At 40.9% G+C, this 21,076-nt stretch overlaps 1 protein-coding gene across 7 annotated transcripts in view; it reads right to left on the bottom strand.

Annotated features, from left to right (window-relative positions):
• The window catches only part of DYM (dymeclin), a 248,720-nt gene that overhangs the window by 97,801 nt on the left and 129,843 nt on the right, over positions 1 to 21,076 (bottom strand). Inside the window, exon 14 of one of the 7 annotated variants that reach the window (XM_014452527.2) lies at positions 5,249 to 5,414. The exons of 5 other annotated variants lie outside the window; for them this stretch is intronic. In XM_014452527.2, the coding sequence (XP_014308013.1) occupies positions 5,264 to 5,414 (151 nt within the window). In that variant the 3' untranslated portion in view covers positions 5,249 to 5,263. Of the gene's footprint in view, positions 1 to 5,248; positions 5,415 to 19,032; positions 19,294 to 21,076 lie in introns of those variants that run through there. One more of the 7 variants, XM_014452526.2, reaches the window with a different exon arrangement.

Below are 21,076 nucleotides of genomic sequence, written 5' to 3'. Positions count from 1 at the left end.
CAATAGGGACAGAAGGGAGTTCTGTGGAAAATTAAGTATCAGGAGAAAAGTATTAAGTAAGAATTGTATTACCCCAGAAGACATGTTGAAGTCTTAACCCACAGTACTTTTGATATCATCTTATTTAGAAATGGGGTTGTGCAGACATAAGTAATTAAGATGAAGTTACACTGGAGTAGGGTGGGCACTTAATCCAATATGACTGGTGTCCTTATAAGAAAAAAGAGAGACAGAGACAGAAGAAACACACAGGGCGAAGGCAGCCATGTGATGATGGAAGCAAAGATTAGAGCAATGCCTCTACAAGCCAAGGAACAGCAAGAACTGCCAGCATCCCCGGGAGCTAAGAGAGGGCAGGAACGCTCTCCTCAGCAGGTTTCAGAGGAGGCGTGGCTTCGCCAGATCTTGGTTTTGGACTGCTCACCAATGTCTCCATTGCTTTCAGCTCCCAGTTGGTGGTGCTTCATTACCCCAGCTCTAGGAAATAATGAAGTGGGCAAGATGTGTCTACTCAATTGGAAATGACGAGAACATGGCGTGGTGCAGTCATTATGACGTAGACTCCTTCCCACTGGGCTCAGTGGCTCTCGGGGCTGAGGCGAGTGGACTAGATGATGGGGAGATGCTGGGTTGGCAGCATAGACGGGCCTTTCTGCTTGTTTTAATTTCATCATTACTTAACATGAAGGACTCAAAAAAGGAAGAGAACTTAAACATCATCTAGCTTTTCTCAACTGTTTTCCTGCCACCGGAACAGTGGCCAACAGATGCAACACTTTTTTACTCCTGTGTACAGCTTCCAAGGAGCTGGCTCAACCTGTCTTTTCTTCCCAATTTAGAGAGCATACAGGCTGCAGGAGAATGAAAGGATGTTAATCCATTCTAATTTATATTACAAAAGAAACAGTTACTCTATCATTAGACACAAATGACCTGCAATACCTCACACCTTGAAGAAGACTGCTCTGGCCAGCCAGCTTAAAGAAGCTTCCTGTCACTATCACCTCACAGGTCTTCCTTCCACTTATTAGTCCCCTCGGTCATCTGTTTACTTGTCTATGATCTGTGTCCCTGCTCAGCAGCCCCAGGACTGCCTGGTCTAGTAGGAAGAGAAGTAAAGAGTCAGTTACGGCACAGCATACTATTAAAAATGCCATGAGTACATGGCAGAGGGTGGGGTGAATGGTGATGGAGAGGGGAGACGTAAACCTAAATGAGGAGATAGGAAAATAGGGTCTCAGAGGAAGTGACAGCTAGGCTGAGACCTGAAAGAGGAACTGGAAGAATAACTAAAAATATCATCTCTGGCTTGATGGTACTCATGAAGAGTATTAGAACAAAGCAGAATGAGAAACAGATTTTCCAGAAATGTTCCTTCACATTCAAACCATACCTTTTTAGTATTCTTGATGTCTTCTTAGAGTACACTTCTGTAGCTTCCAAGAACTTGTGATATAACTATCCTATATAATAAAAGCCTACTGCTCACTATGATGTGCACTGGGAGTTCGACTGCACTGACCAGAACATGGTGGGCATCAGCAACGTGATGCTGGCAGCGGGCGGCAGTGGAGGCACTGCGGGCCCCGAGGGGCTCCAATGAGAGAGGGACCGCTGCAGATGGTGGAGCAGGTGAGCAGGTGGCGCCAGGCCAAGACGGGTGCGAGTGGGGCCCGATTGCCCAGCTGATCACCCCGCAGACAGTGACTAGCAGCGGTGGCAGGGGGCCTAATGACTCAGGCGGAGGGGGGCGCATGAGGGCCTGGGAGCCCAGGTGCTGCCCAGGGCCCAGAGGTCAGCTGGGACCTGCCCTTCCACACTAGACGCTCGCACTTCAATCGATGCTCGCACTTCAATCGCCGGTCAGGCGAATTTCGTGCACTGGGCCTCTAGGAACTTAAATAAAGGAACAAAGGGCCCTAATCGTCTCTAAAATGACAAGACTTACATAGCAGGTACTTGAAAAATAATGTTCTTTCATTCAATGTTATATGTTATAATGTTGATGAGATGAACTTAACTTGTTTATATCAATTAGCCTATGGTAAACCTGGTTTCAGTACACATAGTTTTTGCTTAAAGTCACAGAACCTTTCCACAATGTTAAGTGAGGACTTACTGTACATGTGGTATAATCAAAATCTGCTGCACAAATTTTTATCTTCCAGAAAAAAGAGTAATTTTTCCTTCACACTTCAACTGTGTCTAGGTGCTGACTTCTCTTAAATCCAAGTGATTCTGGCTGTTTGCAGCATCATTTTTCACTAAAAAACCGCTTTGATGTTTATAATCTATTATTTAAACATTAAATCGATTTATAAAGGTAAAAATGTGGCTTTAATAATTTGCAGTTGTGGCTTCTATGTTTCAGATGGTAACCATCTCAAGACAGACCACCATCAGAGCAGAATCTGGAGGAGAGATGAGTGGGTAGGACAAGGAAGCTCATGTCCTCTTCAAGCTACTGGCTGACGCTCGACGATACAACCAGAGGGGAATGTTTCACAATGTCCTGTACAGATGAGGATTAGGTCAACCTCTTGAAAAAGGGGGCAAGGAGTTCAAATGTTTTCTCATTTTATCATTGCTCTTTTGATTAATTTCTTTTTTAAAGAGTCAACCACCAGTGTGGCTACAACAGCCAAATTCAATGGAGAAAGGATAATCTTTTTGACAAATGTTGCTGAAATAATTACATATCCATGTGCAAAAAATGAACATTGATTCATACTTTGTACCACACAAAAAGGAACTCAAAATGAATTACAGGCCTAAAGGTAAAATCTGAAACTATAAAACTTCTAGAAGAAAACATAGAAGAAGATTTTTGTGGCTTTGGGTTAGGCAAAGAGTTCCTAAGTAGGTATCAAAAGCATAATTCATAAAAGAAAAAAATTGATAAATTGATCTGCCCCCAAATAAAAGATTTCTGCTCTTTGAAAGATAATGTTACAAAGACAAGTTCCCGACTGGCTTTTGCAAAACACATACCTGCAAAAGGACTTGTGTCCAAAATATATAAAGAACTCTCAAAGTCAAAAATAAAAAACCCAAACAACCCAATAGAAGGACAAAAGGTATGAATACATATTTCACCAAAGAACTTACATGGATGGCAAAAGAGCAGATGAAAAGATCCTCACCATTACTAGTAATTAGGAAAATACAAATTAAAAGCTCAATGAGATACCACTACATATCTATTAGAATGGCTTTTACAAAAAGACAATACTGTTGGTGAGGATGCAGAGTAACAGGAACTCTGGGGATGCAAAATGCTAAGAGTCCCTCGAGAAGAGGTTACCATATGACTCCAAATCACTACTTGTAGACAATTACCCAAGAGAAGTGAAAAGTTTGTTCCATAAGATTTTCTATACAAATGATTATAGCCATTTTATGCATAACTGCCCCTAAATGAAAACAATTTGAATGTCCTTCAACTGGTAAATGGATAAACTGTGGTATCTACACAATGGACTACTACTCTGTAATAAAAAAGGAACAATACACACAACAATATGAATAAATTTCTAGACTCAAAAGACTACGTATTATATGATTTCATCTATGTGACAATCTGGAAAAGAAAAGAACTACAGGATTAGACTGGGGCTCAGAGGCTGGAAGGGTGTGACTACAGAGTTGCAGGGGACTCTTCAGGGAGATGAAACTTTCTTTATTGTGGCTATGATGGTAATACACAACTACATGTGTTTATCAATCCAAAGAACTCTACACTGAAGAGGGAAATGTTCTGTATATAATAAAGCAAAATTCTTAACTGTCCTAAAAAATTAAAAATGCTACTCACCTATGGTGAAACATTAGCCTGTGCTACTCAAATAAACCAACTGTATTCAAGGGAAGAAGAAAATGAGGTTAAAAGTCTAAACTTAATTCTATACATTCTGTTCAAACACAGACCATTTGTCTTAGTAAAAACCTCTAATATCAAGCCCTTTATAATCTTTGCACACTTTTACACTTTCTTATTCCATGCCATCATCAAAAATTTCTTACTACCCTTAAAGCAGTACTACCACCAGATATAAGGGAACAAAATGAAGTGTTTCCTGCAATGACAGAAACGTGACTTCTCACCCAAAATAAACTATACTAAAGTGAAGATAAGTTATCAAGAAAAGCTTACCACACCCTAAGCACTACAGCAATAGCTCATTCCACATCAATATGTGTATTGGCCCAAAACAAACAAAAGGCTTATTAGTGCAGCATTATTTCTAGAGGTCTTAATGGAAGTTGGAGGAAACAGTCAATGAAACACTAAATATTTAATTCAAAACACTCATTATACTTGGTTTGGTAGCCCGAGACATACTCCTTATAATTAATAAAACAGATTGTCGCCATAAGAATCTACGTTCTGTTAGATAAAATTCTGTAGAAGGCAGAGAACAATAGAGAAATAACAGAACCAAGTTGAGAAACTCAATACCTACAAGTAGAAATACACATAAGGCAAAAGACAATGTTTATACATTACAAATATAGTAGTTCCCCATCTTCTGTTCCAAGATCCCCAGTAGATACCTGAAATTGCGGATAGTATTGAACCCTATGTACACTATTTTTTATCTATATGTACATACCTATGGTAAAGTTTAATTTATAAATTAGCCACAGTAAGTTTTATGCATAAATTTTATTATTAACAATAATAAAGTAGCTATAATAAAAGTTATATGAATGTGGTCTCTCTCTCAAAATACCTCATTGTACATGATAAGATGAAGTGAGGTGAACGTAAGCACAGTTTTGTACATGATGCAGCTACTAGTGACTAATGGGCAGGTAGCATATACAGTGTGGCTATGCTGGACAGAGGGATGATTCATGTCCCAGGTGGGACGGAGCAGGATAGTGTGAGACTTCATCACGCTACCGAGAATGGCATGCCATTTAAAACATGAATTGTTTATTCCTGAAATTTTCCATTTTATATTTTCAGACCACGGTTGACTGCAGATAAGGGACACTACTGTATAAGAGAATGCACAGTTGAAATAACTAAATGAACCTCTTAATTTATTTTTAAAAACTGACTTCACTAATGATACTGAAATAATGCTATGATTCTAATGTATGATGCCCATCTTTTAGATATAAAATCTTAGAATACACTGCCTGCCTTTTGAAAAGCTCAAGAAACATGAAGATCAACCTCACTATGTCATCATTACAAAAGTGTTTTCTAATTTTCACTTTAGTTATTCATGAAGGCATATATGTATGCATGTATTTAAAGCAGTGGAATCCTTTCTTCAAATGAAATCTGATGTGAAAGTGCAACATGTAAAACAGGTAACAGCGGAGCAGAGCTGCTCTGGGAGGAGTGCGATGGCCTGAGAGCCCTGCTGCTCCTGTCGCCATCACCAAGTTGAACAAGAGACCTGCAGGAGAACCCAACAAAAATCAGAGTCGGAGAATCTTGGACTTGGGAGAGACCTGATTGAATGCTTCACCGACCTCTTCTATGGCGCCTCCAAAGGCCTGCAGCCACTGTTGAATGGCTTCAGTTATGTTAGCCCTTCCCCAGGTTAAGGGGAATGTAGGTCGTAGTTACACTGTTCTTCATGAAACACTGAAATACAGGAAATAGCCACCACACCCCTTTTATTCATTAGCATCAGCATGCCATTTTGCAGAACAGGAGGGTGGGGTGAATCTATTTGTATCTGTCCTTTGAGTTAGTGGCAGTGTAGACCCAACTCTAATGACGTCAACAGCCATTAAAATGTCTCACACTGTACTAGCATGTTCAGAATGGAAAGTTACCAGAAGAACCTAGGTCAGAGTCTTGAAGAGGCCATATCAACACACCTAAAACTGACAGTGTCTGTACCTGATTTTACTTCCGCTAACAGGAAAGGAACGAGGCTGCAGACCAGAAAACTTCAGAAGCAAACACTCATTGATACAAAAGAGTAAAGCTTCTATAACAGGCAGGTCTACATTCTTTTCTAAATTCTTCTTCCTTGCCAGCCCATTCATGTTTTTCAGTTACACCTGTGATTCTCCTATTCCCCTACCTGTATCTGTTGAAATGTTATTCATCCTTGAAGATCTCGATTAAATGCCATGAACTTCATATAGGCCTCCATTTTATCCTAAGTTAGAATTACGCCCCCTTCCACCTTCCTATAGTACTTGGTACAGTGTATCCCTTTCTGTCTTATATTACAGTAGACCACATAGGAGGTCTACTGGGCTGAAGATGAATTTCTTATTTCTAAACTGCATTTTCACATTTCTTTCAGTAGATAAAATATTTAGATGTTGTAGGAATTAAATACCTATATAATACAAAATCTAGTTTCTAGTTCAGATTCAATACAATATCCAAGAATACACTTTTCACAGAAAAGTTGATTTTTAAATAGCTTTATAAAATAGCTGATCTCACTCCAAATACCACATTAATAACATTTTAATTCATTCCAAAAATACTAACTAGAATCTAGTCTGTAGAAGGACTGTGCCAGGTACACAAGAATCGCACAAGTCAAGGCTAGAAGCTCTCTAGATATAGACACTGTGTGCGCTGGTGTCCAGTTACACTGCTTATTTAAGGATTTCTCTTCAATCTGCCCCTAAGCGCCTTTAATTTGCCCGGGAAACCATTGCTGGTCCACTCTACATTACAGCAGCTGTACTACTGTAATCCACTTTGGTCTCTTGTTTTTCAATGATTAGAAAAAAATGCACTTGGTGGGGCAGGGGCTGTTGGTTGTCCCCAGTGATCTATTTCGATACTAACAGATTTTTCAGCAGGACACATGACTGCAGGGAATAAAAACGACATTTCTCAGCTCCCAACGCTGCTAAATGTGGCCCCGGGACTAAGTTCTCACTTACTAGATTTAAGTATCCCTTGGCAGCCTCTGGAAACCTTCCTTAAGAGTCACTGGGTGCCTTGCCTTTTATTCTTATCTCCTGTGGCTTGAACTCAGATGCTGATGGCGAACTTAACAAGGAAGATCGTGGAGGTACAGTGAAAGGAGTTTATCCAAAAATGCCCATGCCCTAATCCCTGCAACCTGTGAATGCGTTACAAGTCAAAAGGAAATTTGAAGATGTAGTTAAGACTAAAGATCTTAAAATAGGGAGATTATCCTAAACTACCCAGATTTACACAATCTAATCACATGAGCCCTTAAGAGCAGAGAACTTCCTCTGGCTAGAGTCAGTGATAAGTGGCAAAAGAATCAGAGATTCCAAGCATCTGATGTGCCACTGGGCTTTGAGATGTAGGAGCCCATGTGTGAGGATGAGAGAGAGGCTTCTAGGAGCTCAGAGCAGCCCCCAGCTGTGTGCCCGGCAACAGGGACCTAAGTTCTACCATCACATGGAACTAGATAAGCCAACAACAGGAGCCTGGAAGCAGATTCTTCCCACAGTGTCCTGGTTAGAGCCCAGCAGGTGGACAACTTGCATTTTGGACTTGTGAAGCCTGGAGCAGGGAAACCACATGAACCTCGCCAGATTTCTGACTACAGAACTGTGAGGTGATATATTGTGTTGTTTTAGGCAGTTACGTCTACGGAAACTTGTTACAGCAGCTGAAGGAAACTAATGCAGACTTCCTGGAGCAGAGCCTCCTTCTCAGCCCTTGAAGGCCTGCAGTGGACTTTTACTTGGAGAAAAATAAGTTCTTTCTTCTCTAAACTACTAGGGTTCTCAGTGACTCCCAGTTGAACCTAAATTTTGCTGATAACTTGATGAAATCATTTTTATTATCAACACCTAAAGAATAACAGAGGTTAAAGTAAAATATTAAGCTGTGAATACTTTTTGTACATGTGTAATGATATTAGACAGCCTTTAATAAGGTTTATTTTCCTTTCTTTCATTTATTTTATTTTATTTTTCAATTATAGTTTATATTCAACATTATTTCTTATTAGTTTCAGGTTAATAAGGTTTATGTTCACTTTTTCAGTTGCAACAGAGAAATCATGTGTTGTCTCAAACTTCATAACACTTAATATATGACCAATTATATGAAAGTCTAAGAAAAGGGGAATAAGATTATATTACTACCAGTGTCTAGACCAGTCAGGGTTAGTAATCGCTTATGGAATACAATGAGGTCAATATACATGAGCAAATTAGGTGCAAATGGTTTGGTAAGAAAAGCACAATTTCAAGTATGTACTGTATCACTGTGAAAGAAAAAAATTACTTATGGCTTGGAAAAATGCTCAAATCTTGCAATTACCACAAAATCCCCCTTTTGTATTAAAACACTAGAGGCCTGGTGCACGACATTTGTGCACTGGAGGGCGGGGTGGGGGTGGGTCCCTTAGCCCAGCCTGCGCTCTCTCGCAGTCTGGGACCCCTTGGGGATGCCCGCCTGCCGTCTTAGGCCCACTCTCTGCTGGCAGTTGGACATCCCCCAAAGGGTCCTGCACTGCCACGGAGGCGAGAGAGGCTCCCGCCACCGCTGCTGCACTTGCCAGCCATGAGCCCGGCTTCTGGCTGAGCGGCACTCCCCTGGTGGGAATGCACTGATCACTAGGGGGCAGCTCCTGCATCATAGCTATCGCCGTGCCATAGCCACAAGATGGTGGCACCCAGACCCCTCAGCCCCGCCGGGGCAGCAGGCGTGCGGCTGCTCTGCGTGCCTGTCTCCGAAGACCCCTAGTTCCCTCAGCCCCCCAGCCGCCCAGGGCCAGCCCGAGGCACAGGCAAGCCTCAGATGGCGGCTGCCCAGCCACCCAGGGCCACCCGAGGCTCAGGTAACCAGGGCTGACTGAGGCTTGCGCTGCCGGCAGTGGCAGCAGCAGAGGTGTGATAGGGCATCTCCTTCCCCTGATCGCCGGGTTGCCTCCCACCCCTGAGGGCTCCCGGACTGTGAGAGGGGGCAGGCCGGGCTGAGGGACGCCCCCTCCAGTGCATGAATTTTCATGCACCAGGCCTCTAGTATATGCATATGTGCAAACAACTTATCTGTCTAAATACATGGCTTTATCAATTTTATTAAATGAGTTCAATGACTTTCTGAAGCCATCATGTTATATAAATAGCTCTCAATATAGGCGATACATATGCATACACACACACACACATACATATATACATGAAAAGGCTTATAAAACTCTATATATGCTATAGACTATCCTTATTGAAACATATACACATGTATCTGAATAGAAAGTCACCTGGAAGTATATATACTAAGGTATTACTCAAAAAATTACTTGAAGTGGGCACTATGGTTGTCTTCAAGCTTGTATATATTTTCTGTAATGAATCTGTGTTGCTTTGGTTTTTAATGAAATCATTTCTGCATAATCATTTATTCTAAAATTTTTTTAAATATTTTTATTGATTTCAGAGAGGAAGGGAGAGGGAGATAGAAACATCAATGATGAGAGAGAATCCTTGATTGGCTGCCTCCTGCACACCCCCTACTGGGATCAAGGCTGCAACCCAGGCATATGCCCTTGACTGGAATCGAACCTGTGACTTTTCAGTCCGTAGGCCAACACTCTATCAACTGAGCAAATCGACTAGGTCTACAAATATTTTTTGTACCAGGCATTGCTACAGGTACTTGGGATACATTTGTGAATGATACAAAGATCCCTGACCCTTTGGTGCTCACATGATCTTCAAAGAGAAACATATGCAGTACAGTGGAAATTCTTGCTTTCCTTTCACCCCATAACCATTTGTATCACTTTTTTTGTTTCTTTCCATAGTTTTATATGTAAATAAGGACAAATGCAAATATATATTTATCCCCTTACTTACACTACTCAGATATTAAACATACTGTTCTGTGCCTTGCTTTTTTCACATAAATATCTTGAAGAGCCTTCTATACCCTTGCTCTTTTTTATAGCTGCACCCTGTCCATTGTATGTATATCATGTTTATTTAAGTCTATCGATAGATACTCGAGTTGTTTCTAATGACTATTTGCTATTATTAACAAACACTGCCAAAATAAATCTGCACATTTTTTGCACAAATGCAGGTATGACTGTTGGGTCATGGATTTAAAATTTGGATAGATATTGCCACATTGTTCTTTATAGGACTTGTACCAATCTACACTCCCACAGGCAAAGTTTGAGTGTCTCTATTTCCACATAACCATATGTAACTACACAGACGGATTTTTCTAATCTGATAGGAGGGAAAATGGTATCTCAGTGTAGTTTTACATTGTATTTTTCATATTAGAGTGAAATTGAGCATTTTAAAATACATTGAAGGGCTACTTGATACCCTTTTATGTCACTTTAGAAATTCTGAACTTTGTGAACACATTTTTAGGCATATTGGTTACTACCTTCGGGGTGTCTACAGGCAGCTATGGGCCTGGCTTGAATTCAATTAAGTATTATTTTTTCTTCTTTTGAATAAATGCCAGGAAAGTGGATAATCAGGATTAAACTATGGGGACAAAACAGAGTCTTATCAGTTCCCCTAAGCCTAGCACAGGGCCTGGTGCACCTTAGGTATACAATACAATGTTTGCTTAAAAACAAAAAAAAGGGGGCACCTGAAAGATGTTTTCTTTGGAAGTTTATAGTGCAACAGCACCCCCAAGGGGAGCTTTAGCTAAAGCTCCACCCCACGCCCCCATCAAATTTCCTCCAGATCTCTAAGCCACGGCATATACATTAGTCAGAGCGAAGACAGCAAACGATCTCCAAGCTCCGCCTTCCAAATGGAATGCTGCCCCTAACCTCTCTTGTATGGAACTGGGGATGCCGTTGTCAGGGTGGACTCTGGGCCAGTCACGCTGCCACAGAGTAACACAGCCATACATTTTCTCAGCCCAAAGACAAGTCCTGGCCAGTATCAACCACTCAGTGACCAGCAAGTGCAGCAACACAGGCATTCACAGGGCAGAACTCTGTCCACTTGTTACAGGTAAAGACACCGTTACTGGGAAGTGGGCATTTCCTTCTGAACAAAAGAAACTGAATACAGACAGAAGTCATGAAAGAGAACTTTTATGTCACATGTAAATTAAACACAAGAAAGACAGCATTTGAATAGATTCAGCTGGATTTTCTATTTTGAATAGAAATCTAGATGTTTATCTTAAGCCTAGAATTTTAGAATGAAAGTATTGTTCATCTTCCTGCTATACAGGGTAATAACTTATGACACAATTCAGTAGTCTTTGACAGTCTTGTGGCAGCTAGTACCCAAAGATGGCCACAAACGAATCAAGCCTCCCGTGTACCAACATTTCCTTTTGTGGTCCCTTTCTCTTGAATGTGGGCTGGTCCTGTGACCTGATTTTGACCAATAAAATGTGTTGAAAGCAATGGCCTGGGATGGCTGAGCTAGGTCATAAGAAACAGTTTCTGTCACTCTTGGATGTCCTTCTTGGGAGCATCCCTCCTGGGAACTCAGCTGACAGCTGGTATCAACTGTCATAAGGCTGGTCACACAGGACATCGACCCCGCTGCTGTCCGACTGCAAGCATGTGAGAGACCTCCAGTGACTACCACTAAGGTAAGCAATCTATCCACAGCACCGTGAGAGATCATTATAAATCGCTGCTTTAAGCCACTAAGTTTTGGGGTGGCCTGTCACACAGCAATAGACAACCAAAACAAATTTGTTTTATAGCCACACCCAGGCAAGATGAGCAATAAACTTCTAAGACAATTTAGTAACATGCCCAGCTTATGACTTTAAAAGATAAAGACCATGTGCTCTTACAGGGAGTAAACATTATTTATATATTTTGTATATCCCCTTTCCCTTCCAACCCCTGATAATTATGTTCTCAATAAATATTTATTAAATGGAAGCATGAATAATACAAACATACCTGACTATTGATTATATTGATGGAAGGAAGTAAGGGTATAATTAATTCAGAAATAGTAGCTATTTAAAAGTATATGCCCCATCCCTTAACCAGGCATTACAGCAGTGATTCTAATCTCAGGGACCAGTTAGACTCTTAAAAAAAATTGAGGAGCCCAAAGAACTTTTTAATATATGGATTAAAACTATAAACATTATCTATAGTAGAAATAAAACTGAGAAAATCTAAAATACTTAATTCATTTAAACATACTAATGAACATCACATGTTAACATAAATAATACTTAATGAAAAATAACTCTTTTCCAAAACAAAACTAAAAATGTCAGACAAGTAGCATTATTTTCTGTTTCTGCAATCTTTATACTGTCTGGCTTAACAGAAAACAGATTCTCAGTCCTGCTGAAGTCAATCTTGTTTTAGTTGAAGCACATGAGGAAAATGTAGCCCCAATAATATATGTACTTAGAAAAGGAAGTGTTTTAATGCCCTTTACAGAAAATTGTAGATCTTCTTTGATAGTACAAAAAAACTCAAGTGCTAGTTTCTTAGATTAGTTAAAATGTGGAATTGGAAACCCTCTTTCAGTCTGTTGCATTAAGATCCTTTGGTCTATTTTGTACTTTGTATGAATCTTTTCACCCATGCCTAATTTTGTAACTTCATGCTTTGGTCATTTGAAAAATATTGGTTTGCTGAATTAAGAATTATAAAGATCTTCCAAATGTTGACATACTTGCATTGGTCACCATACACTATCCAAAATATCCCACACTTATTAATGTCTTTATCAATCTCATTGCAAAGTCTTCAATTATTGGGAAGACATCAAACTCATGGTGCCAATACACATTTTTTAAAATTCTAATTTTTGCTTATAAGTTCCAATTTTACCATTGGCAACTAACACAAGTTGTTGTTTTCTTTGAAGTGACACGTTCACGTTATTTTCAAGAAAATGTCTGCCAAGTCTAGATAACCACAGACTGTCATGTCACTCTTTCTTTACATAAAAATGGTATTCCAAAAAAGGGGCTAGTCCAGCCCACAACTCAACTGCACATGTGCTTTTTCTCAAGACAATCACTGTAGTTTAAGATGTAGTGGAGGTGCTTTCTATGAACTTCCAGTTTTATCACACAAAATATTAAAGGTTAAGATTTATTATAACTAATCATTTTCACTATTTCATCAAGAACATCTTTTTTTTTTTTTTTCATCAAGAACATTCTTAAATCAGCCCTAACTGGTTTGGCTCAGTGGATAGAGCGTTGGCCTGCAGACTGAAGGGTCCCAGGTTCGATTCCGGTCAAGGGCATGTACCTTGGTTGCGGGCACATCCCCAGTCGGGGGTGTGCAGGAGGCAGCTGATCAATGTCTCTCTCTCATTGATGTTTCTAGCTCTCTATCCCTCTCCCTTCCTCTCTGTGGAAAATCAATGAAAATATATTTAAAAAAAAAAAAAAGAACATTCTTAAATCAAAGTGGCTTTTTTCACTGCAAGTGTATGGTTGCAGAAAATACAGTTCGGCGCCATGGCCTTGATTTATGCTAAGGTACCAGCAGTTTTACCCCAACTTTGCTTTTACAACACTGTTGCAAATGTCAGCACATGAAAAGGACATATGTCTTATTATAAAAGTAGCTTAAACCCCATGGAACCTCTGTGGTCTGAGGAGCGCACATAGAGAACCTTGCATTGGTGTGATCCAAGAAGACTGAAAACTCTACTCAGTGGACACTCCACTCGCTTGTGACTGAGAATTTGAGTTTAAAGTGGCTGGCATCTGTTTATCTTTTTCACTATTTATCAATGTCAGGTCTGCCATAAGGAGAAGATTTAAGAGGATACTCCTATTTTATAAAAGAAGGAACTGAGGCATGTTAAATGAATAAACACGCTACATGCTCGGAACACTCATTAACATTTTTGATATGGAGTATTTATTTACCTACCTTTCCCCACTACCCTTTTCTCTCTCCTCAGGGAGTGTTCTCTCTTCCCTTGTTTGTCCCTGTCCCTGGTACATCTGATTCCGTGTATATTTACATTGGACATGTGAATCATTTCAAATCTCTTTACCTTTCTGTTTACTCCCAGTTCTCCTGTGACCACACCTTTGTTTGTCTTGGGAAAGGTGCCTTGTACAGAGACATGGAGCAAGCACAATGCATCAGGAAGGTAACGCCTTTACTCAAGTCACTTCATTCTCTTCTCTGGCCTTAGCATTTGATAACATATCAGGTATCACAATTCTGTAAAATTGGCGGGGTGGGGAGCCCACGCCTCTTCTCTCTTTTGTTCTGGGAAGAACTGCACACAGGAGCTGGGAGACAGTGCGCACTTGACTGGTCCCATGACAAGTCTAGGTTTCAGTATTTCCACATGTACAATGTGCACACTTGCCTTTGATGTTCCTTAAAGGTCCTTCCAAACCTATCATTTAATGATTTGTGTTTAAAACGAAAATATTCTGGTTACGTCAAAGCCACTCAGAAACACACTTTACGGGCTGCATCAATGACACTGACACCTGAGCAGGAGATTCGTTATGCCATGTGGACAGACCCGTGAAGCCTCCTACGATACCTAAATCCGATGCATTAGCAAGTGGGCCAGAAGGCCGAGAGCAGTATCACCTTGCTACCCAAATGACAGAGGGACAGGTTTTCTAACTGGCAACAGAAACACACTAGGCAGAGACAATCCCCACGGGTCTTTCATGTTTCTGCATGTCCTGGGAGCAGAGGCACTCACAGCGTTATGTTCTAAACTCTCTGTTCATGACGCTGGTAAACGGACGTAGAAAGCAGAGACAGTGTCTCCCTCTAGAGCAGAGGGCAGTTTGCTCTCAAATACAGTTAAGATGTTTCAATGCAAAACAAAGGTTGGGCAGATTTGCTCAAAGTTATTCTAAGTGAGTGGGGTTCTCTAAGCTCAGGGTTTCTCTCCTGTAATGCAACCCACTGCATATGCAGGTGCCAACTCGCCCTTATCACACTGCCCTGTGGGCACGAGAAACCGCAAGAGAAAATGATGACACCCTGGCTCCTACTGCTGCTGTGAGTAATAGCTGTCCTTCGTCTCTGACCCAGAAATCTTGGGTCTCTACCAGGATCCACAAAACTGGCCGTCTAATGTGAAAGCCTGAGAGTAGGGTAAAGTCTCAAGCTATTGAGAAGGAATGGCAGCTTAATAATTCCTGTCTATCTCGATAGTTAGACATTTTCCATTGGAAACTTCAACTTTAAACTGGGAGTCATCTAAATGACCTTAATACGATTTCTTAAGAAAAAGTTAAACTAAAAAGCAAGCCATGTCAGGTTTTTCTGAAAAATGCAGCTACCTTCAAAGTACCACTGACTGTAGGAAGTGAAGGAAGCCAGATTTTTAAGGCAAAACATCCCTCCTTCCTTTCTTGGCTCCTGCTATGCCAAGATCAAACAAGGACCAGCCACGACCAAAGGGAAACTGGAACTTCCTTCTGCCTGTGCACCCAGCAAGAACAAGTTAATGCTATCTTGTAAAAAGTAAATCGTATACATCTAATAGAAGTACCTAATTGCAAAGCCAGTTTAAAAGAAGTATTGACACTGCAAAACCCTTGCTCAGTGGTTGAGCATCGACCCATGAACCAGGAGGTCACGGTTCAATTACCAGTCAGGGCACCTGCCCGGGTTGCAGGCTCGATCCCCAGTGGCGGGGCGTGCAGGAGGCAGTTGATCAATGATTCTCTCTCATCATTGAGGTTTCTCTCTCTCCCTCCTTTCCTCTCTGAAAGAAATAAAAAATATATTTAAAAACAACAACAACAAAACAAATTGTCTTTCTTTGATTCCATGGGCCATTCTAAAAGATCGATATTTGTCCAAAACAGAGGTACTACCACCCAGAGATAAACAAACCACCTGTGTTTTGTAGTCCTCAGGAAAATGCAGGTGAATAACGTGTGTCATTCCCGTGCAGAGCAGAACAGGGCAGCGCACAGGAACCGCCAGCCTGGGGCGAGACAGGGCAGGTGCAGAGCACGGAACCCGGTTAAAATCTAAGAGCATGTCTTCACCACTGGTGGCTGTTCATGCGAGAACAGGTGAACGCATAAGTCATGGAATGAATAATTTTTAAATTCTTAAATTACATAATTGGATTTTACAAAAAACCATACTATGCTTATAAAAAGTTTCATTAAAATCTATGTTTTATATTATTTTATTCTTGAGGTTTGAAAAACCAGGAAGCTTTCAATAACATCTTACATTGGCATCCAATTCACTAGCTTCAAAAAGCATCAGGTATCTGCAGAACGTGGCCAGAGTTGAATCAGCTTATGTGGTCTCAGAACTAAGCTTAAAATCCCACATGCCAGCCCATCTTCTAAGAATAAGTCACTACGCATTTATTAGAGGTCTATTGTGACCCTAAATGGTTTTTCTCAGTGGTTAGTGCATCAGCCCTCAGACTGAAGGGTCTTGGGTTCGATTCCAGTCAAGGGCACCTATCTTGGTTGCAGGCTCAATCTCGGGAGGCAACCAATAGATGTGTCTCTCTCACATCCGGTGTTTCTCTCTCTGTGTCTCTCCTTTTCCCTTCCACTCTCTCTAAAAATCAATGGAAAAAATATCCTAGGGTGAGGATTAACAAAACAAAAACGTCTATTGGGTGTCTGAGAGCTACTCTGTCTGTAAAGTAATGCAAAGAATTATATAAGACAAGTCTTTTATCTCCAGTAATTACTACACTGCTTAAACAACAAGACTTGAACCTTCAGGCCAGGCCAGTGTGCCACAAAGTCAAGATTCTGAAGTTCTCTCTCCCCTACACCAGCCTCTGATAGAAGCAGGTCGCCACAGCTATATTTTCTAACATGTGACTTTCTCCTTTCCTGGCCTGCTCCCCTGCTCCTGTCCCAGGAACTAGCCCTGGGCCGGAATGAGAGACTGAGGGCTGCTTGTTACAAAGAGATGAACAGGCCCCTGGGTTCTTTCTCTTTCTAATATGAAGAGGAAAGTATGAAGTGACTGTGCTAGCAGCAGCTGGGTCTAAAGTTAGAAGGTCTAGGAGCTGGGGGTGGGTTGGGGTGGGACAGAGTGGGGGGCTTGACCATTGCAGGTTCAAGATAAAACAGAATAGAGAGGAGGAAACTGGTGGGGAAAACCCTACAGAAAGAAGAGGTGATACCAGGAACTGGCTCAGCTTTTTTTCTAATTCCAGACCACATTTATCCAGACGCAGGAGTGCAGCTGTGCAGAGCAGGGAACTGTACCCACTCAGGAAGGACAGAGCAGTGAGTGGAAATAGTAATTGAAGATGAAGAGCAAAGGGAAGGGCCTAGATCATGTCACTCTCAGGCAAGGTTCCTCAGCCTCAGCACTAGTGACATTTTGGGCTAGATAGCTATTTGTTGTCCTGTGTATCATAAGATGTTTAGCAACATCCCTGGCCTCTACCCACTAGATGTCAGTAGCAACCTCCTCCCCTGTTGTAGCAATAACAACAGAAACAATACATAAAAAAGTACTCCAGACACTGCCAATGCCCCCTGGGGACAAAATCACCCACAGTGGAGAGCTTCTGCTCTCAGGAGGTTGAATTTAAACCTGTCAGCAACGGGAAGACATTTAATGATTTTAAGTACAGGGAGCAGTAAGATCAGACATGCTTTTCAAAAGAATGCAGCAGTAGGGAGGTCGACTGTGGAGGGACAAGTAGGGAGGCAGAAGGACCAGCAGACAAATGACACTGTTTGGTGACCATCATGAACACGTGAACCAAGACAGCAAGAGTGGAGACAGAAAAGGGAGTATTAAAGCAAATTATAATGGTAGAGTTAGACAGGATTCCAGGGCACAACTGGACATAGCGTTTGAGGGGAAGGGAGAAATGGTAGGAAATTACTTGGTTTCTGGTTTGGCAATTTAGGTGGCAGCAGTGAGGGTCATTACTTAGGATAGGAAATTTAAAAGGAAGAACATGTTTAAAAAATAAGTATAGTTTTAAACAGAATAAAAGTCTGAGTAAAGTGTTGGATATCCAGGCAATGAGGTTAGTAGAGTTAGGGTTCAGCTAGCCAACAGTTACAGTACGTGCTATGTGTCAGGCCCTTTATAAGTATTAACTCACTTAATCCTCACCATATCCACTGAGATAATATAGTAACTGCTGTCACCAACCTTACAGGTGGGGAAACTGCTGCCTGGAGAAGTCAAGGAACTTCTCTAAGATTCCACAGCTAGCAGGTTTTGGAGCTGGCATCCAAACTCAGCTTGTGCTCTGAACCACTATACTCTACTGCCTGCCTCCGGAGACAAAGAGAAAGATCAGGATTATTTTATTCAAGTGCATAGCGATGAAGCTATAGGCATATATGTGAACTCCCAGGAAAAATGAGCAGAGAGAAAAAAAACAATTTAGGATGAAAGATTAGAGAAAGTATCTGTTAAGCCAAATGTGAGGGAGGAGCTAGAGGAAGGAGCCAGTGGGGGGACAACACAAGAGGAGAAGTCTTAAGGGCAGCAAGTAATGATATCCTTGTAACCCACAGCAATCCCTTACATACAGTCTACTTTTTATAAATGTTTTTACTTGAATTAATAAGCCTCGTCCCAAATAATGGTATCAAATATCCATGCTTATAGCATATTCTGAATCTTCATAGATGAGCAAAACCTAAATCATGTTTGTGATTTTTCTAGAATACCAAATTTGTAGAAGACATGTTGTCATTAAATATAAAACAGTAGCTTAGACACCATATGAAATCATTCCTTACATTTATATCCAGCTAAAAGGTTTTTAAAGGCTTTATTCACATCCTATTTTCTCAGCAATGAAGCATGTTACTGTTTTGCATTTTGGTAAAGATCACATGAAATATTGGCTCTTCTAAGTGTTGCAACTGGCAGATATAAAACTGTACAGTCGCTTCCTGAAAGAGGATTTAGAAAACGTCTATGGAAACTGATGCCTTCTCACTTGAAGGAGTCACTAGAGCATCTGGTGAACTGGGTTGCACTGTTATGATAAATCTGTGCATCTAAACAGTGTTTGTTATGCATCCGTTCCGTATCATACTTTACAGTTCTGTACCCTAAGCACAAACATTTAGTACAGAATGAGTTTCCTCACGATGCAAAAAAGCTGGGCCCCATTTCCAATTCGAGACAAGTGTTTTCTAAGAAATAAATCTTGATTTCCAAGCCCAAATTCAAAGTGCTTTCCAAACTTTACTATACAAATCATGTGGGGATTCTGTTAGAATGAAGATCTGATTCGGGGTGTGCAGCTGGTGGACACTGCCTTTCTAACAGGAAATCACCGTCCTGGGTGATGCGGACGCTCTGGTCCTCACTCTGCACCGCTGCGGCCCCTGGGCCAGCGCTGGTAGCACAGGGCACGGCACAGAACTGCACGCCCCTCTGTGCCAAACAGGGCATGCTAACATCACCTCTGCTGCAAATGACGACTCTAGAAGTTTACATTAAATTATTTCTTTTAAATCATTTACGGTTCATTCATTCACATTTTTTATTCTGTTGCCTTCTTTCCTCTCTATTGCTTTCATTATCCTAAGCTGTGATCTGACAGTGAAGGCCTCAGCTGGTTCTTTGAGGTTTCTCTCCTATAATCCCTGTAGAGGCTGAATGGGGCAGGTTATTTTCTAAATATGAACCATGCTCTCCCCCCCGACTCCTCTTGTTTTGGTTTGGTTTGCTGTGGTTGATGCTTTCCTGTCTCAGGCCATCTCTCTCTGTCTACTTTGCCTAATTTCTCAATGAGATGTGATCTCACTACTCCCTGAACAACCTCTCACCACAGGAACTTTTCTTTCATTCTAATGTTTATGACAGTCTGTTGTATATAATATATGTTGGTGCTTGTCATATCTCCACTATTCAAGTACTAGCTACCTGAGGGCAGGTAATTTTATAACTAAATACAACTCCATTAAAATAAAGTCAAAGCTCTACTCCTTACTGATGCTAAACGTGATCAAAATATTCCCAAATCACAAATCTAAATTAGGGCTTTTATTTCTCCAAAATAATGGTTTTCCACTTTAGTCATCACACATAGAAAACTGGGCACAGTGCTTTATTTGCATTTTTTCCAACTCTTATACCTAGAAAATTTTTATTTAATCTTGCTTCATATATTTTATAAGAATTTAAGTTCTAAACCAGCTCATCTGGCGTTTTCATACTGAACAGGCCAAACGTCCACATTCTAGCCCCTGCACCTGTGAGTATGTACCTTACATGGCAAAGGGGCTTGCAGTGATGATTCAGTTAAGGACCTTGAGACGGCAGATTTTCCTGGGTTATCCGGGTAGGGCCCAGGCAATAACAAGAATCCTCAAAGTGGAAGAGGAGATGTGAGGGGGTGTGAGGAGGACTCAACAACCTACTGTTGGGGCCTTGCAGATGGCGGAAGGGGTCATGAGCCAAGGAATGTGGGCAGCTTCTAGCACCTGGAAAAGGCGAGGGAACATTCTCCTGTGGAGCAACCAGAAAGGGTTGCAGCCCTATTGACATCTTGATTTAGCCCAGTGAAACCGTGTTGAACTTCTAATACAGAATGATATAACAAATTTGTGTTGTTTTAAGTCACTACTTTGTGGCAGCAATAGGAAAATAATATGCTATAAAAAGAAACTATATGGTATAAAAACTATATGGTATACCAATATGCTATAAAAAGAATTCTACAACACACACACAGGTAACTCCTCAGAAGGGAAGTGTGATGCTCTAGAAAAAGCTCAACGAATGTGTTAATTAAAATGTAGTTTGCATTACTAAGAAATATGCCTGCGTCTCTTAAAAAGCCTTAGCCGGTTTGGCTCAGTGGATAGAGCGTCGGCCTGTGGACTGAAGGGTCCCGGGTTCAATTCCGGTCAAGTGCACATGCCCGGGTTGCAGGCTCCTTCCCTAGTAAGGGGTGTGAAGGAGGCAGCCGATCAGTGATTCTCTCTCATCATTGATGTTTCTATCTCTCTCTCCCTTTCCCTTCCTCTCTGAAATCAATAAATATATATAAATATTTAAAAAAGCTAATATACAAAGCTTAAAACCAGATTTATAAAATGGTTGAAAGTAAATACAATTAATTTTGATTGAAAAGTTAGCTTAGTAACAGAGAAGAACAAGGTATTTTCAACCAAACAGGTGATAAAAATTAAGTGTGATGATTTGATACTCTTACAGATAACATTTAAAAAGGAAACATCATCCTATCCTTTTCCATAGGA

Source organism: Myotis lucifugus, unplaced genomic scaffold (assembly GCF_000147115.1).
Source record: "Myotis lucifugus unplaced genomic scaffold, Myoluc2.0 scaffold_16, whole genome shotgun sequence".
Taxonomy (NCBI): domain Eukaryota; kingdom Metazoa; phylum Chordata; class Mammalia; order Chiroptera; family Vespertilionidae; genus Myotis; species Myotis lucifugus.
The sequence above is the reverse complement of the archived record's forward strand: the minus strand, read 5'-3'. Positions and strand labels throughout refer to the sequence as shown.